Source organism: Thunnus albacares, chromosome 9 (assembly GCF_914725855.1).
Source record: "Thunnus albacares chromosome 9, fThuAlb1.1, whole genome shotgun sequence".
NCBI classification, from domain to species: domain Eukaryota; kingdom Metazoa; phylum Chordata; class Actinopteri; order Scombriformes; family Scombridae; genus Thunnus; species Thunnus albacares.
Genome location: NC_058114.1, coordinates 28,641,678 through 28,656,885, shown reverse-complemented (window position 1 = coordinate 28,656,885; position 15,208 = coordinate 28,641,678). Strand labels below are relative to the sequence as shown.

Genomic DNA, 15,208 nt, shown 5'->3' with positions numbered 1-15,208 from the left:
GTGTTCACAGAGGCGACGTAACGCCATATAATAATTTCAACCGGAGAAGCTAAGTGATCATAGTTTGTAATTTTTATTCGTGCCTGTACTTATGATTATCTGGATTACCTATCGTTACCCTAATCATTACAACCCCCGTGGCCATTTAGCCCCAGACTATTACAATAAAGACTGTTGAAACAAGCTTCATTATGTGCCACATGTTAAAACGCTGTATTTTACCAATTCAGCACCTTGTAATTGAAGGACTACTTAATTTGAGCTGTATGAATTTAACTTGAATACACACCTGGAAGGCGAACCCCACCTGTGACCCCAGCACTGTGGAGTTACGTACGATGTGCTGAGGTCATAGGATGGCGGTGGTGTTTACCGCATTGATGTAAATTGTATCTTTTGTGGGGAGCTCAGAGAAACGCTGGTACATTTATTTTGTTCTTTGTCCGAATATAATATACCTTTATTGCTCATAACTATCCTCACTTTTTATTACTTTGGAAAAATGTATTGTTTTGATTCGCTGAATATGACAGGAATCTCTTCTTGCAGTTCTATTTGATTAATTTTGTCAATATTTTGACCAAATTTTATATCCACAAATCCAAATTCTTAAAAAAACCCCAAACATTTAGTCCCCCTTTTATGTTCGTGATTGTTGACTCAAGCTGTTAAAAAGCTGTTTATTTATAAAAAAAACAAAAAATAAAAAAAAGGTGGCGTTACCGCCTCACAACAGGAAATGCATTGTAGCCAATCCCAGCTTTGGTCCCAGTGCGCGTTATTTTTTCGCACCCGCATTCTGCGAAGACCCGCCCTACTTTGCCTCTGATTGGCTCTGACCCTGATATTTTTACCTTAATGCCAAAACATATCCAACCAAACCAACAAAGGCAACGAGTATTAGCCAATCAGAGGCAGAGTAGGGCGGGTCTTCACAGAATGCGGGTGGGAAAAATTAAGGCACCCAGTGTTGTACACTGAAGTTCAGTTAACGATGTAAACCGACTTAGTTAATCACTGAAACTACTTAACGCTAGTAGGTAACTTAAATCATCTGCATACTCAAATTAGCCTTAGCTATGATTCAAGTCGAGATAATTACCGCTAATTCGCAACTTCAGCTCCGCTTGTTAGCAGGTAACGTTAACGTTAATGCTGTCACAGAGGTTGCTAGGCAAGTCAGGTTAAACTAGCTGGTAGCTAACTTGAGTCAGTTAAAGTTAAAGTTTATCCACAGAGCCAGTACGCTGTAAGTTATTCACAACACTTTAATACAGTGACTACCAATTCCAACTAGATGGAGGCGTCTTTGGGAGCTCTACAAAGTCCTGACCTAAGGTAACGTTAAAGTAAACCGATGATAAGCTAACTAACTTCAACTACGTTCATTTCTTCATATCACATGACTTCCAACTTTGTGAAAGTGAGCTCTTTGGGTGAAAACAACTTCGATATGTAAATGATTATTATCATTGTTGTTATTAAGATTCGACGAGTCTAAATAGTGGTTTAGATGCAGAAATATCAGTGAAATAGCCCTTTTTGTGTGTTCACAAATAGAATAAATGTTTCACAAATCTGAAATTGAGTCTCCTTGGTAATCTAGCCCAGATTTGACTGGTTTAAGTATAGTGGTTTTTGATTTGGACCTGGTCTAATGTGTTCTGGATGGGGAAAAAACACTTTTTTGTGTTTTCAAGAGCAAAATAAAGGTATCACAAATCTGAAAGTGGGTTTAAACAGCGTTAAGGCTTTTTGATATGATGTTTACACTCTTTCATAAGTATAAGTTGTGAAAGTGTGTAAGTGTGAGAATCGGTTGCCAAATATCATTATTTATGTTTCCCTTAACTTTCCCCTTTAACCCTGAATCTGAAGCTGACTTCAGCATCATGATATGTAAAAGATCTTTCTAACATCACTTTGTTTTGATCCTACATCAGCTCTGTGCTGTCGTCCTGTGAGCCAGAGCTCCAGGAGCTGATGCGACAAATTGACATCATGATCAACCATCAGAAGAGGGAGTGGGAGGCTGAGATGAAGGCCATGGAGCTCCGTCTGAAAAGTGGGGAAGAGGAGCTGTCAACTTCCAGGAATCTCATTGAACGGAGGGACCTGGAGGTGAAGTAGAAAACCCTCCCTCAACTTATATTTCTATATATATTATATATTCTATATATATACCTGTTATATCTTTGAACCAGTGAGGCTGTTTCAGTTAAAGGTTTCCGCCTCTACGCTGATGGCTGAACTCTGATTGATTGATCATATACTCTTACTTTTAGTTGATAAGAACTGGAAGGGCGATCGTATTCCTTTGTTATGAAGTATTTAACCATAGCATTTTGAATTAAAGACATGTTTGGAAGAAAGAGATGGAAATACAGCAGCAGACATTCACCATTAATCTTAACTTGCATGGCACTAACGTTACTAAATCATGTTGCTATTTTGGCATTTTATCCACATTTTTGCAATCCCGCCCATCACCGCTGATTATAGATCGGATTGCTCCGCAAGCAGCTAGAAGATGTCCAGACTGATCGACAAGAGTTAGTCACCAAGTATGAGCAACAGCTGCAGAAAGTCCGTGAAGAGGTGAGATGCTTGTCAGTTATAGAATTGCACAATTGGTCAAACGTGTGTCAGTTAACTGATCAACAGATTGAAGTATACATCTTGTACTTTTCTTTTCAACATGTGTTGAAAATTCAGGGGTAAAATTGTAGTTTACATATTCGGTTGAACGTGGCTGAAAAACACTTCAGTCCTTAGTAAATAATTCAACCTGAAACTTGCAAATCTACAAAAAACTACATAGTTATTTTTTTACCCTTGCAGACTGCTTTGATTTTCTGACCCTATCCTTTACTCTGGAAACATAATGTACAACATAAGATGATCTGATATTGATCAATGTGAAGTCTAAGGGCAAAACATTGATCAGTACTCAAGGTTTCCGAAAAATACTTGAATTTGAGAATGCTTTTTCACACATTTGTTGGTGAATGGATTTATATAGCAAGTTGAAATTGATGAAGCTTGACAAAGATGTTTCTTGCAGTTGGATAAATTGAAGAGGAGTTATCAAAAGCTTCAGCGCAAACAGCTCAAGGACACCAGCAGAGGAACGAACAGTAAAGACAGTGACCTCTCAGAGGTGACCCGACTCAGTGAAAAGATTGAGGTACAACACTCCTTCATCCACCTACACATTGTCCTTTACTGCCATCTACGGGATATTTGAAGTATAATCCTTGCCTCTCCCTGCAGGAGTATCATCAGTGCTCTGTAGAGTGGGAACAGCAGCGCATCCAGTACCAAACCCAACTGACAGCACTGGAGGCCCAGAATAAGAGCCTGACTGATGAGCTCATGCACATAAAAGTAAAAGCAGATTAATAACTTACACATGTAATGTCAGACAGAGTTTATTGCTGAAACAAAGTGGAGACAGGTCATTTTTTCTGCATTAATAAAAGTGATTTCACATTGTTTGTCTGTCATTTGATTTCCAGTCCCAGTCGGCGTCCAGGCAAAAAGAGAGGGAGCACAGGGAGTGCTGTTTAGAGGTGCAACGTCTGTGCACTCAGCTGGAGAAAGTTCAGGGCAGCCTGCACTCACAGGAGCTGGAACTGGAGCGCCTCCGACCCCTTGAGATGTGGCTGGGACAGTACCAGAGAGAGCAGCAGGTTAGCAGATGATCATGATGGGCCCCTGGGCTACACTTTTTGCGGGGCCCCCTACAATCTCATATTGCAAAAAAAAAAAAGAAAGAATGATAACCATGTGGTTCAGGGGAACTGCTCAATATAAGACACAGCACACACATGCAGAGAATACAGACGCATAAACACAAACAGCTGAATCCTGTTATACTGTATAAACACAGTAATGGCTTGTTTATTACAGACTCAGGCCTACAATTCCTATTAAAATTAAAAAGACACAGTAACCAAGTGCTAAAATGTAGTTTAGACATTGTCAGAGATGTTTCTTCCCTTTGTAGCACATGCTATGTATCAGTTTCTCTTAGTGCAATTTACAGTCAAATTCAAATCATTGGCAACATCCACAGTCTTACCTGTGACCAACAGGCAGCCAGAGATCTCCTGCATCCATGCAGATCCCAGGATCAGTACTTTAGACAGTGATCGTGACACACTGTTCTAAAAGATCCATCTTCATCCATCCATCAAAAGGAAAACACTTGACTGGAAGCTGATCAACTGAGTTCAACCTTTATCACAACTAAACATTTAAAATCAGGAAAGTTTTCAGCTCATCACAGCTTAATGATCCAGAAGGAGGCAGATCAAGTCACGCTTTATTTTATAACAGATGCTTGAAATCTGCAGTTTTTTCTTGTTTTCACAAGTCTGTTTAACAAATTTTATTTCATTATTCATTCAAAAAGGAAACTGTGAAAATCGTTCGTTCTACAGTAACAGTCAAAAGTTTGGACATATTTTCTTAATCAAATGAATAGGAAGGTGTGTCCAGACTTTTGACTGGTACTGCATAGTGTTGTGGTGTGAAAGCAGCAGGCATGTGATGCATGCAGGTCTGAATGAAATCAATGGGCTATTCTCATTGATTTCATTCAGAAGTCTGCTGTTTTAGTCGATCAGGCACATGATTTATTGGCTGCCAGTTTTAGATAGATTTGTTATAAAAATGAAATTGCATTAAAGTACGGGAGATCCTGCAGCGTGAGTCAGCTTTTGTGTTAAACTGCATCTATATACAAGGAAGGGAAATAGATGCAAAGAGTCAGACAGAGTAAAGCTTGAAGTAAATAGTGATGGATATAGAGGAATTCATGTTTTCCAGGAGTATTCAGCTGCAGCCAGGAAGCTGACATATCTTAGAATAACAGTCACAAATACTCACATTGACTTTGTTTAAGAGTAACAGCAGATTAGTGCTGCAGTCTTGACTAAAATGTCAATTCATAAGCTGATTACATTCACTGCTCTTCAACAGGTGCTCTCAGAGGAAAGGGAGGAACTCCATGCCACACTGGACTCTCAGGATACATTTGTACGAAGAGCCAGCCTCGAGCGCCAAAGGCTTCGTAACGAGGCTGCCAGACTCAACCAAGCACTGCAGGCTAAAGATCAAGTCATTCGGTGGGTGGATCTATAAATAAGCTCTATATATGATGCAGTACAGCAACACACACACAAGAGGGCAATCTATACTGTCACTTAAGGTAGCATGCATTGGTGAGTAGATGCAGTACGATAAGTTCAGGGCTTGTTTACTGTCTGAAAAGAGTTTGTATAGAAGGCAGGACTGCATTGTAAATACTATATTTCAATTAAAGGAAGCTGTTGTGTGAATGTTTATCGGATGCTCCTGTGTATGCAGCTCTCTGGAGGACTGTCTGTCAGCTCACAGCTGCGTCGGTGTGGAAACCCTCAGACAAGACCTGGAGAAGACTGCAACCAAGCTTCACTGTGCCCAAGCATGTGAGGTTCATCTCAGGGCTGAAGTGGCGTGTCTCAAAGAAAGGTGAATGCTGGTGTCTTTGTATAGTCGCTTTATAGATATTTTGCCACATTAACATAAGTTTCCTTTTGTTGTTTTGGGATTTGCTCAGACTGGAGAAGGTGAGCCGACAGAGAGCAGACCACTCAAAGGCAGAGCAGGAGCTGAGGAACGTTAAAGCAGAATATGACTCCTCTGTTGCAGAAATGAAAAAGGTCAGATTACAAAAAATACATTTTCTTTGTCTTAATGTTTACCAGGTTAACGTCTGTATCACCACCTATTTCAATTCATTCCACAGGTCAGAGAAGAGCTTCAGAGGGCCAAGCAGACTCACGGCGGTGAGGTGGAGGGCATGAGGAAGGAGGTGTCAAAGCTGACCAGGGAGCTGCACCAGCGCGACCTCACCATCGTCACGCTGAGCAGCTCCTCTTCCAGCATCAAGCAGCAGCTTCGAGGCGAGCTGGAGCGAGCAGAACAGAAGACAGCTGAGCTTCAAGTAAGCAAGCAGAAGAACAAATATTTGGTTATTTTAAACTGTCAAAACCGATTCAGTTCTCTTTAGTGTAGATTGTTTAAAGCTGTGCTGAGATCATAGTAGTTTCATAATCCTGGCAGGTTTGGAATCAGGACCCTGAGCTCTTTTCAGACATGGAATATATGTGTTAAAGCAACGGCTTTGTGTTATTTGTCATGTGCATGTTTGTTATGGCTTAATTCAGACATGACAGGAGTGTTGCAGAAAGAGCCATAATACTAACACCTGGTATGTGAGGATTTTAAAACTCTGCTTTTCACAATGAATCCTTCAATACATTTTCTCATCAGTTTCATACTTTATTAGTTTACTGCTGCCTATTTTATATAAAAAACAACAACTCAGACAGCACACAAGTATAGAATGACAAGATATTAAGTTGGGACTTGTTTAAATCCTATTTCCTTACATGCTTTATGCAATTCTTATGCAATTCATAATTTAAAAGTTGGAAATGTAGGATTGGGGACTGGACAGTGTGTCTGATGATTCTAGTTGTTTATAGACTGATCTGACATGAGAAGAACCTCCTCAACAACTTAAAATTGGCTTTTCTTTGTGAATAAGAAATATGAATAATAATGATACATTTACTACATGCTCTTAATAAAGCAACCTAGATCTTATATTATTGACGTGGAAAGTTGCAGCCACACACTTTCTCATTCAAAAGAATGGACAGAAGCGTCCAAACTTTTAACTGGTACTGCGCACTGATAATGAACTTTCCCGTGAAGCATCTTGTGTCCAGCAGTGTAACTTTTGAAATGAAAAATATGTGCATTGTCATCACTTCTGGACTTTTCAATGAGGGAGCAGGAGGAGATCTTGAATTAATTTTAAGGATTTTAATGAGGTAATCAGACTTTTTTGTGGAAAAACCACATCAGACAATAATTGTTATTCCAAGCTGAAGAATGCTCTACATGTTGTATACATTTTTGTCTGAGGGGATCTTTAACAATTGCTTGTTAATGTTGACAGTAAAATGAACCACAATTTCTTGGTCCTCCAAATTTCTCAGATGACTCAGGCACAGCTGGACACCCTGCAAACTGAGAACCAACATCTGAAGAGTCTGCTGCAGAGAAGAGAGTCTCACTCACCCAAGGTTTGTCTGCTTTGACACAGTTATTTAGTCATTACACCGGTTTACAGACAGCATCAGACAGGATTCTTTTCTTAATTTGGCTTTGACTCAAATTTGACTCATCTCTCTTTGTTGTTTACTCCCTGAATCACTTCTCAGAGGGTGGATTCCTCGCTTGCTTCCCTGAGGGAGAGTTATGTGTCATCTCTGAGCAGCTTGGAGCAGGAGAATCGGCAGCTGAGGCAGGAACTTGCTGAGAAGCACACGCAACTTGGGCATCAGGACAAGTATGAACGAGCCCTTCTCAGTCACGCCACGACTGACCAACCACAGCCTTCTCAGATTAGGTACAAAGCAAACACACACACACAGCTACAACAGATCAAGAAATCAAACCCTAATGCAATTCTTGTTTTATTCTGTAGTAATGAAGATCACAGACACAGGGAGGAGGTGCAGGCCACCCAGGCTAAGCTGCGGGAGAACAACACTTGTTATGAAGGAGAGATCCAGAGGCTCTTCAAACAGCTGCAGACCATGTCCCAATCCTCCACAGAGCAGCCCTGCAGCCAGGCCCAAGACAGCAAGTCTCATTCAGCAGCATCCCGCTGCTCCTCCAGCTCATCAGGCAGCAGAAGACTCAGCAGGAAAAACTCAGTGCCAACCTTAAGCTCCAATGAATCTGCAGCAGAGGGACACAGCTCCAGCTCAGAAGACTCTCGAAGCTTAGTACTCTCTCCTTCGCCAATGGTGAGGCTCATCAACATTTCCACTGTCCTATTTTTTTAAGCCAAGGATCTCAATCATCTCTCAGTGTTGTGTGTGTGTGTGTGTGTTTTTTTTCTTCTCTCCCAGGAGCCTTTGTCAGTGTCACCTGCAGATGTCATGGTGTCTCATTTCTTGGAGGAAGAAAGCTTGCGGTCCAAGGAGCTGCTCCAGAGACTGGACACCTACATCCAGGATATGAGAGAAAACAACACCATGACGGTGTCAAAGCACCTACCTGGTGGCTTAGAGCCTGAGTCTGCCCAAACTTCAGTACAGAATGGTCAGTGATTGAGTGGTGAAGGTGAAATAAATGAGAAAATAGTGCCTTGAACAGAAAGACTATGTTCTTGTACTTAATTAGACATTCAATAATGTCAACAGATGGGGTGTTTGGTATCTGCTCTCTACTGAAAAGACATCCATTCCTATTTTTACACAGTTTGTACATTTAAGATCAGTGTGGCATCGCGGAGCCTCGCGTTGACAAGTGTTTCTTAAGAACTGTCAGAATGAGTGAATGTAATTCAAATATTCCAGTGAGTTGCCATCTGGTTGCTGTCACACCACAGCGCTACACCCAATCCCTCTCCATCCCCACAGTGAAGGCCAAGTTGTATGAAGTTACACATAAGACGTAGTATTTGTCTAGCATAGCTGCTTAGCTCAGATTTACTTCTGTCTATTATGTATTCATCTGTGTGCCAACAGAAGCTGAATGTCTATTATGTGTTTATATGTGTGTCAGCAGAAACTGAATGAAGTGTTTGAGCTCTTAGAGGTAAATGTGCGTCTGGTCCCACCAAGTCATCTTTAAAGAACAAGTGCTGACTAATCAAATGCTTTGTTTCGTCAAAGTTGCACTTGAAGACGCTGCAAAGACTGCAGTCGACGTCTGGCAAGCATACATGTTCAGCTCCTGCATAAGAGGTAAAAGACTCAGTAGTCTGCATTTGTAACCCTAAAAACACTGCAGAAAGACAAACCAGCCTGCCTACAGGATTACACCACTGTGAGTCTGTTTTAACGGTGTCATTATTGGCTCAGAATAGGAATTGAGAATATATCTTTACTTTGCAACTGTCCGTTTTAGAGCTGCAAGTAAAGATTATTTTCACCATCAAATCATCTGCCGATTACGTTCATGATAAATTGCTTTAATAGTTTTGTCTACAAAACAGCAAAAAAGCAAAAAAATGCCTGTTACAATTTACAAAAAGAGTCCAAAGTGACATATTCAGTTATCAATAGTCTAAAACTCGAGGATACTTAGTTTTTACTATAATTTAAGACAAGGAAAAGCAGCAAATCCTCACATTTGAGAAGCTGGATCCATCTAATTTTTGATGTTATTGCTCGAAAAACAATTATGAGACAGTTATCAAAATAGTTAGTTAATAATTATTAATATCCCATCGATCGACTAATTGTTTCAGCTCTGGTCTGGTGTCTCATCCACTGCCTCCACCGACATTTCAACATGCTCAGCTGTCTCAGCGGCCACAAACAAGTGGTCGTGGACGCACCAAATAAACTGTGAGTCACGATGATTGTCAACAGAACGCTAGAGTTTATCCAAATTGTTTGCCAATTGTTTTCCGAAAGTCATCACAATATCTGAAGTTCTCTAGAAATACTAGTGATTCCAGATGTGTGGACTCTGGTGCCCAAGACGTTTTATGTTATGTTGCATTGCCTTCAAGCTCAGACAAACTCTGACCTCTTTGTGTTCCAATCTTCCAACTGGGAAAAAACACAGGAAAATGCTTGATTTAATGAACAGAGATGCTTTCCACTGAAGCTAACATTAACATTTGTGAGATTTTATTATCGGACTGTGGTGGAAATTTGCCTCAATAGTGCTTTTAATGACTTGAAATGGCCTTTAGAAAATTGTCAAGCATTCTTGGCGTATTGTGTCATATTTGTCTAACTTTTGGTTGCTGAATTCCAGAAATCTTCAGTTACTTGTTGGAATTCTGACATTAAGTGGCGATCCTTTACACTTTTCCTAGTAGGAGGCTGCATATTCCAATTTTTCAAGTTGGCTGGAATGCAGAATTAATGCGTGCTTTGCATTTACATCCAGAGAAAAGAATGTTCTTGTGAGCCAAAGGAGTGTCCGTCCTCCCTGCACGTCCATCATAACTGGGAAAATACCACATATGTACATGTCTGTCCAGACATCCCAGATAGCAGGGAGGGAGAGAAAGCAGTTTCTACTGTCGCTCTCCTCATCTCCCCATTTACTCTTCTCCCAAACACCCCCCCACCATCACCACCACCACCACCACCACCACCACCCACCCTGCAGAGGCCCTCCAGCTAGTCTTGCAAAGATTCAGAGCAGGAATGTGTGCACCATGCCAATGCTGTCATGAACCTTCCCCTGCGGCCTGCTTTGTCCTCATCATTAGCGCTTATGGAATGTTAATATCAAACATGTGGGGCGCTGAACCTCAGAAACACTGAAAGGCCAGGAGGGAAATAGTTGTATTTTACTGGCTTCTTAATGATGGATACAATGACTGAATGGAAATAAAATGGAAAAAATCTCAAGAAATATGTGTTTTCCATTTTTGCTGTCACAAAATTGCAACACAGAAGTTCTGTTAAATTGTTTCTGAGTCCAGTGACTTCTCACTTTGGTATTTGGTAGCCTGTGTTACTAGCACTGTAAGCCCCAACAAACAGTACTGAGGAATTTGGCAAGGCAGGCATTCCTCTGGCTCTCTCTCTCTGGAGGTGAAAAGGTTTTTATATGTGGAGATTCCTTGAAGGGGCCTAGTAAAAGGGAGGAGGAGGGAGGCTGATTCAAGTCCAGGGAGAGTTTGGACAGCCTGTAGAGGACAGACTTGTTTACGTAATGTTTCACAGAAAAAATTTGCTCCGGGCTGCAAGATGATTGAGTAATTGCTAAATTGATTAGTGTAATGAATTAAATTGCCCACATTAGACCCTAAACTCTATCAGGACAAAAGTTACGAGTGCAAGTAGTAGAGTGATGCAAACAAAGGACACTCTCCCTCTGAAGGAATTCATTCATTGCCCTTTTTTTTATTACTATCATTTGCTGCTTTTATATTATGCTTTTAAATGGGTATTCCGGCAAATCAGTTTTGCACTTCCATGACACTGGCTGACTTCCAAGAGAAAAATTAAAAAGGAATGTTCAAAATTGAAGCAGCAATAGTTGAGTTATCCTGACTTCCAATCTTAGGGAACACCAGGTTCTACATTTCCTATAATGCAACTCAATAGTATCTTCATGTCTAATAAATGCCCACATCTTTTAAACTCAACACCGCCAGTTTGCAATGCAAGCTCTTTGCTAAAGATGTGTAGTCTCCAAGTCCAAGCCAAAATAACCCCGATGACATCATCAGGGTTATCTTTTTGAACTTAAGTTGCTCCAGAGCCACAGAAGACAAAATATTACTGTTTTCACGGGCTGAATAATACTCTCTGTGATGAATACATTGTACTTGATGAGTAAAATTGGTGGCGTGCCTCTTGAGTAAGTGTATGAGAATTGCTGAAAGTAGTTAAAATAGCAAAAGACTAATGTGTCAGGCTTCAAGGGTCCAATACAAAATCTTTTTTTAAAAAAAAAACCTTGGAAATACCAGTTTGACAAAAAAAAATTCTTGTCATTTCAACTCACTTGTTTTTTTCCTGAAGCTTTCAGCCACATTTAACAGCCTTCCTCAGCAGATGGAGTTTGTCTGTTTGGGGTTGGTCGGTTAGTTAGTCGGCTGTTTCTCAGTCAGGGCTTACTGTGGAACGGCGAAATAACTTGGCTAATTTTAATAGAAGTTATTGTTTGATAAACAAAATATATACATATCAACATAACACCACATGCTGTTGAAGTTGAACCATATAGCCAGAGGTAATGGATAAATGGTTAAAAAGTCCAGTTTCTGCCACTCCGAGTGGTTTCAGCACGATTGCAAAGATGAACCAATCTACTGAAAAAAAACAGGAAATCAACTAATTCCAGGATCACTGTCTTTTTAATTTTAGCAATTTCCACCTTTATATTTCTAATAGTGTTACATAACACTGAGTTTAAAATCAGTTGCATGAAGACGTCAGAAACATGACGGATGGTGTCCCTGAACAGGTGATGTCAGACATTAAAGATTGAAAAACACTGAGTTACTGAAATGAGGAAACCTGCATCTGCTGGGGAACACAATGGTATAACTCACAGACTGGATCATGATTGGTCCATTATGGGTTGTGATGTCACAAATCCTGCTCATAGCTACATGTCTTTAACTAGGATTTAAAATGAGCACAGTGAAACTTTCCTTCTTCAGCAGATGAATGTGAAAACAGCCTTCTAGTGTCAAACTCTGCACAAACATCATTCTACACAGTGAAGCTTATCCACAGGAAATAAAAATAATGATAAACATTTTTAAACTGTGGGGGACATGCTAGCGTATCATGCAAATGTATTTTAGGTCAGTGGAAGATACCAAAAATGGCCCCAAAAACGTGCACAATCCAGATGTGCTGTTTTGTCTTTGAGTGAAACTTTTTTTTTACCTGCAAACATACTCACTTTGATAGTATCATAATTAAGTTATTGTTGTAAGAGCTTGACTGCAAATTGCTGTAGGAGACATCGATGGCGGTTCGAGACCATTGAGTCTTTCATTGCTTTTCTTGCTCTACCACAAACGGGCAGCAGAGGGAGCAATTAAATGCAGTGCCGTCACACTAAAAGGTCAACAGTAATGAATCTGCCAAGTCAGATACTCTTCACATACCCAGCAATACAGCAGCTTGTGTCTGTGTCTGCTGCTTGAAAGATAGTTTCCCCACTGCTGTCATAAAACAGGAATGCCTCCACAGTCCGACACCGTGCTGAATGCTTTATGTCACAAACCAGACACTTCAGTGGATTCATGGAGCCAAATTATCTATTAGGCTCTGTCCCCGATTTGACAAACTTAGTGAGTACTCAAAAGGGGAAAATGACATTATCAACTGATCTTGAGGGAGGGAGATATGTGAGGTATTTGTGCGAGGAATTTCCCTTATCTCTAAGATCATAACTTGTCATGGGAATAAAGATAGATTGTTTGTGTAAAAGGCTGACTTATCGCTCTAGAAAGTGCTCAAAGATAATGAAGGTTGGCGGGGATTTCTAAAAGTGTGTGAGCCTGCCAGGAGATTCCTGAGCATAAAGGGAATATCTCTGATGGTTTAAGTGATTGTTTAATCCAATCATTGACCAGTATCTGCCCTCAGTTTGATCAACAACGATTAACACATTTGTAGCTTTCTGACCTTATCATGGCCCATAATTTGTTTAAGTATGTGTAGAATATTAGCATAGTTGCCCAAAAAGTGAGAAGTGATTCTCCAGTATGCTTCATGTTGCTCCTAAGTGATTAACTTCATCTCTCACAGGTTGTTGTACCTTGACAGAAGTGATAAACGTGTCTTTCTATGAATGTCTGAACTTCCTTCACAAGATAAGACGTGAAAGCAATTTTTCCCAGAATTGTCGCAGCCTGCATGCATTCTTTGTTGCACATTCCATGGCGGGGCCTCATAGAACATACATGCTTGTCGTGCTTCACGTGTGTCCATGTCCCACTTGTAGTTGTCCCTTATTTAATGGGAACGTCTCATTGTTCCCTGAGGCTGAGTACGCTCGGGGTGGGAGGGGTGGGGGTCGAGGGAGCGGGGTTGCAGGTCGGCCGGACTCGTCTCGTGCTGTGGGACTGCGGGGCGTTCGCTGCAGGATACTTGGAATGCTGCAGAGACAGAGGGGCGCGTTCTTATCGGCACGCTCAGCGCTCTGTGCCAAGGGATCAGTGCCAGAGAGGCCAAGAGGAAAAGACTCATTCCTCTACAACACAATGAGAGTGTTTACATGCACACTAGTGTCCCAGTTATGTCTTTGTTGGTAAACTGTGGCATGTAAACAGTTAGAAATATTTTACTTATTTAAAAGACGCAATACCCCAAAGTAAAAAAAAAACTACATTACAAGTAAATCCTGTATTCACAATTTTACTTAAGTAGCAGTACAGTATTTGCACCAAAATGTATTGTAAGTAAATAAGTAAAAGTCCTCATTAGCAGCATGATGGACCCTGTCAGTGTTATTTAAAAACATAAAAATATACATCTTATATTATTGGATTACTATTATTTCTGATTGTAGAAGTAAGGATGCTACTCTCGCCCTTCATTACTGGTGATCACAGGGAGAAGTCAAAAATTGAGCCTTATTAAGCTTTCCAGTGTTTTTTATTGCAGGGCCAACCCTGCTCTGGAATATTTTAGTGTGTGTCCTCATCTTGACAGTTCAAAACATAGCCTGGATTCCCTATTAAATATTTGATAGCTTAAACATGTACAGTAGAAGTAATAGAATGTCATACTCATCTTGATATTTAGGAGAACTGAAATATCCACAGGCCTCTGAATCTTGATTAAATCTGGACGAGGTCTGTTTATATTATAAGTAAAAAAATCCAAATGTATGAGTCATTTCAGCTTGAGTTTAATTAAAGAACACATTTACAATAACAAATGTTAATCAAAGTTCTCCTCAAAGAGGGTAGAATCATATTTTGATATTTAAAATACAGTACAGAGGTAATAGTGTAGCTGGATGTTGTGACTGCAGATATCTGTTGGAAACTGTGGCTGCTACTTTATATGGAGGTTATGGCTGCACATGGATGGCAGAGGTTGTAGGCCGTGGATGGACATGCACAGCTAAGTTGCACGTGCTGGAGCTTCAGCTGAATGGTGACAGCTGCATTTTAGGCTGAAGCTGACACAGCCTGTGGAAGTCTGTAGGTGGAGGTTGGGGCTGAACTGGATGGAGAAGAAGAAAACATCACCACATTGTTAAGTGAGAAAAAAGAGGCTGGGACTACATCTTCAGAATTTCATGCTGACAAAAGCTGTAGGTGTTAGCTCTGGTCATAGGTGCCTGGCAGAGGTTACAGGTGGTGGTTGGATGAGCAGTAGCTGGCTGCAGGTGGATGCTGCAGTTGCAGATTTTGGCTGACGCTGAGGTCTGTAAAAACTGTAAGTACAGGCTATTGTGACTGGTGCTCAGAGGCGTTTGGTGAAGGAAGGAAGGGAGCTGGTGCTGAGACTGCTTGCCGAAGCCAAAGGATTAGGCTGCACCTGGAGATGGAAGAAGATGCCGGGTGCCAAAGTATATTTGGCTGGAGCAGTTGACTGTCAAAGCCTGTAGATGATGTCTGAGGCTGGAAGGAGCTGTATGTTAATATGGAACCTGAACCAGCTGAGGCTGTTGCTGGTAAAGGCTGTGTAGG

General features: G+C 40.8%; 1 protein-coding gene across 4 annotated transcripts; it reads left to right on the top strand.

Moving 5' to 3' along the window:
- Positions 1–3: 3 nt before the first annotated feature.
- On the top strand, positions 4–10,452 carry cep63 (centrosomal protein 63). 4 transcript variants are annotated; one of them, XM_044362186.1, is made up of 18 exons: positions 4–1,036; positions 1,298–1,338; positions 1,944–2,121; positions 2,503–2,598; positions 3,065–3,187; positions 3,274–3,387; positions 3,519–3,692; positions 4,987–5,132; positions 5,374–5,517; positions 5,606–5,708; positions 5,795–5,992; positions 7,056–7,142; positions 7,281–7,468; positions 7,547–7,871; positions 7,977–8,169; positions 8,745–8,816; positions 9,323–9,422; positions 9,976–10,452. In XM_044362186.1, exons 2-18 carry the CDS (start codon positions 1,298–1,300, stop codon positions 10,265–10,267), a joined length of 2,574 nt encoding a protein of 857 aa, XP_044218121.1. In that variant the 5' UTR covers positions 4–1,036; the 3' UTR covers positions 10,268–10,452. The 4 variants fall into 4 exon arrangements, with proteins under 4 accessions (XP_044218121.1, XP_044218120.1, XP_044218122.1 ...); XM_044362185.1 differs by having other exon boundaries at positions 4–1,137; XM_044362187.1 differs by lacking the exon at positions 9,976–10,452 and having other exon boundaries at positions 896–1,338; positions 9,323–9,622.
- The last annotated feature ends 4,756 nt before the right edge of the window (positions 10,453–15,208 follow it).

What these genes read in the sequence shown, in the direction of transcription:
- cep63 (XM_044362186.1), top strand. Translation starts at nt 1,298, where the DNA reads ATGGAGGCGTCTTTGGGAGCTCTACAAAGTCCTGACCTAAG. An exon ending in ATGAGCTCATGCACATAAAA is followed by an intron (nt 3,388 to 3,518) that starts GTAAAAGCAGAT and finishes TTTGATTTCCAG; the next exon opens with TCCCAGTCGGCGTCCAGGCA. An exon ending in GCTAAAGATCAAGTCATTCG is followed by an intron (nt 5,133 to 5,373) that starts GTGGGTGGATCT and finishes CTGTGTATGCAG; the next exon opens with CTCTCTGGAGGACTGTCTGT.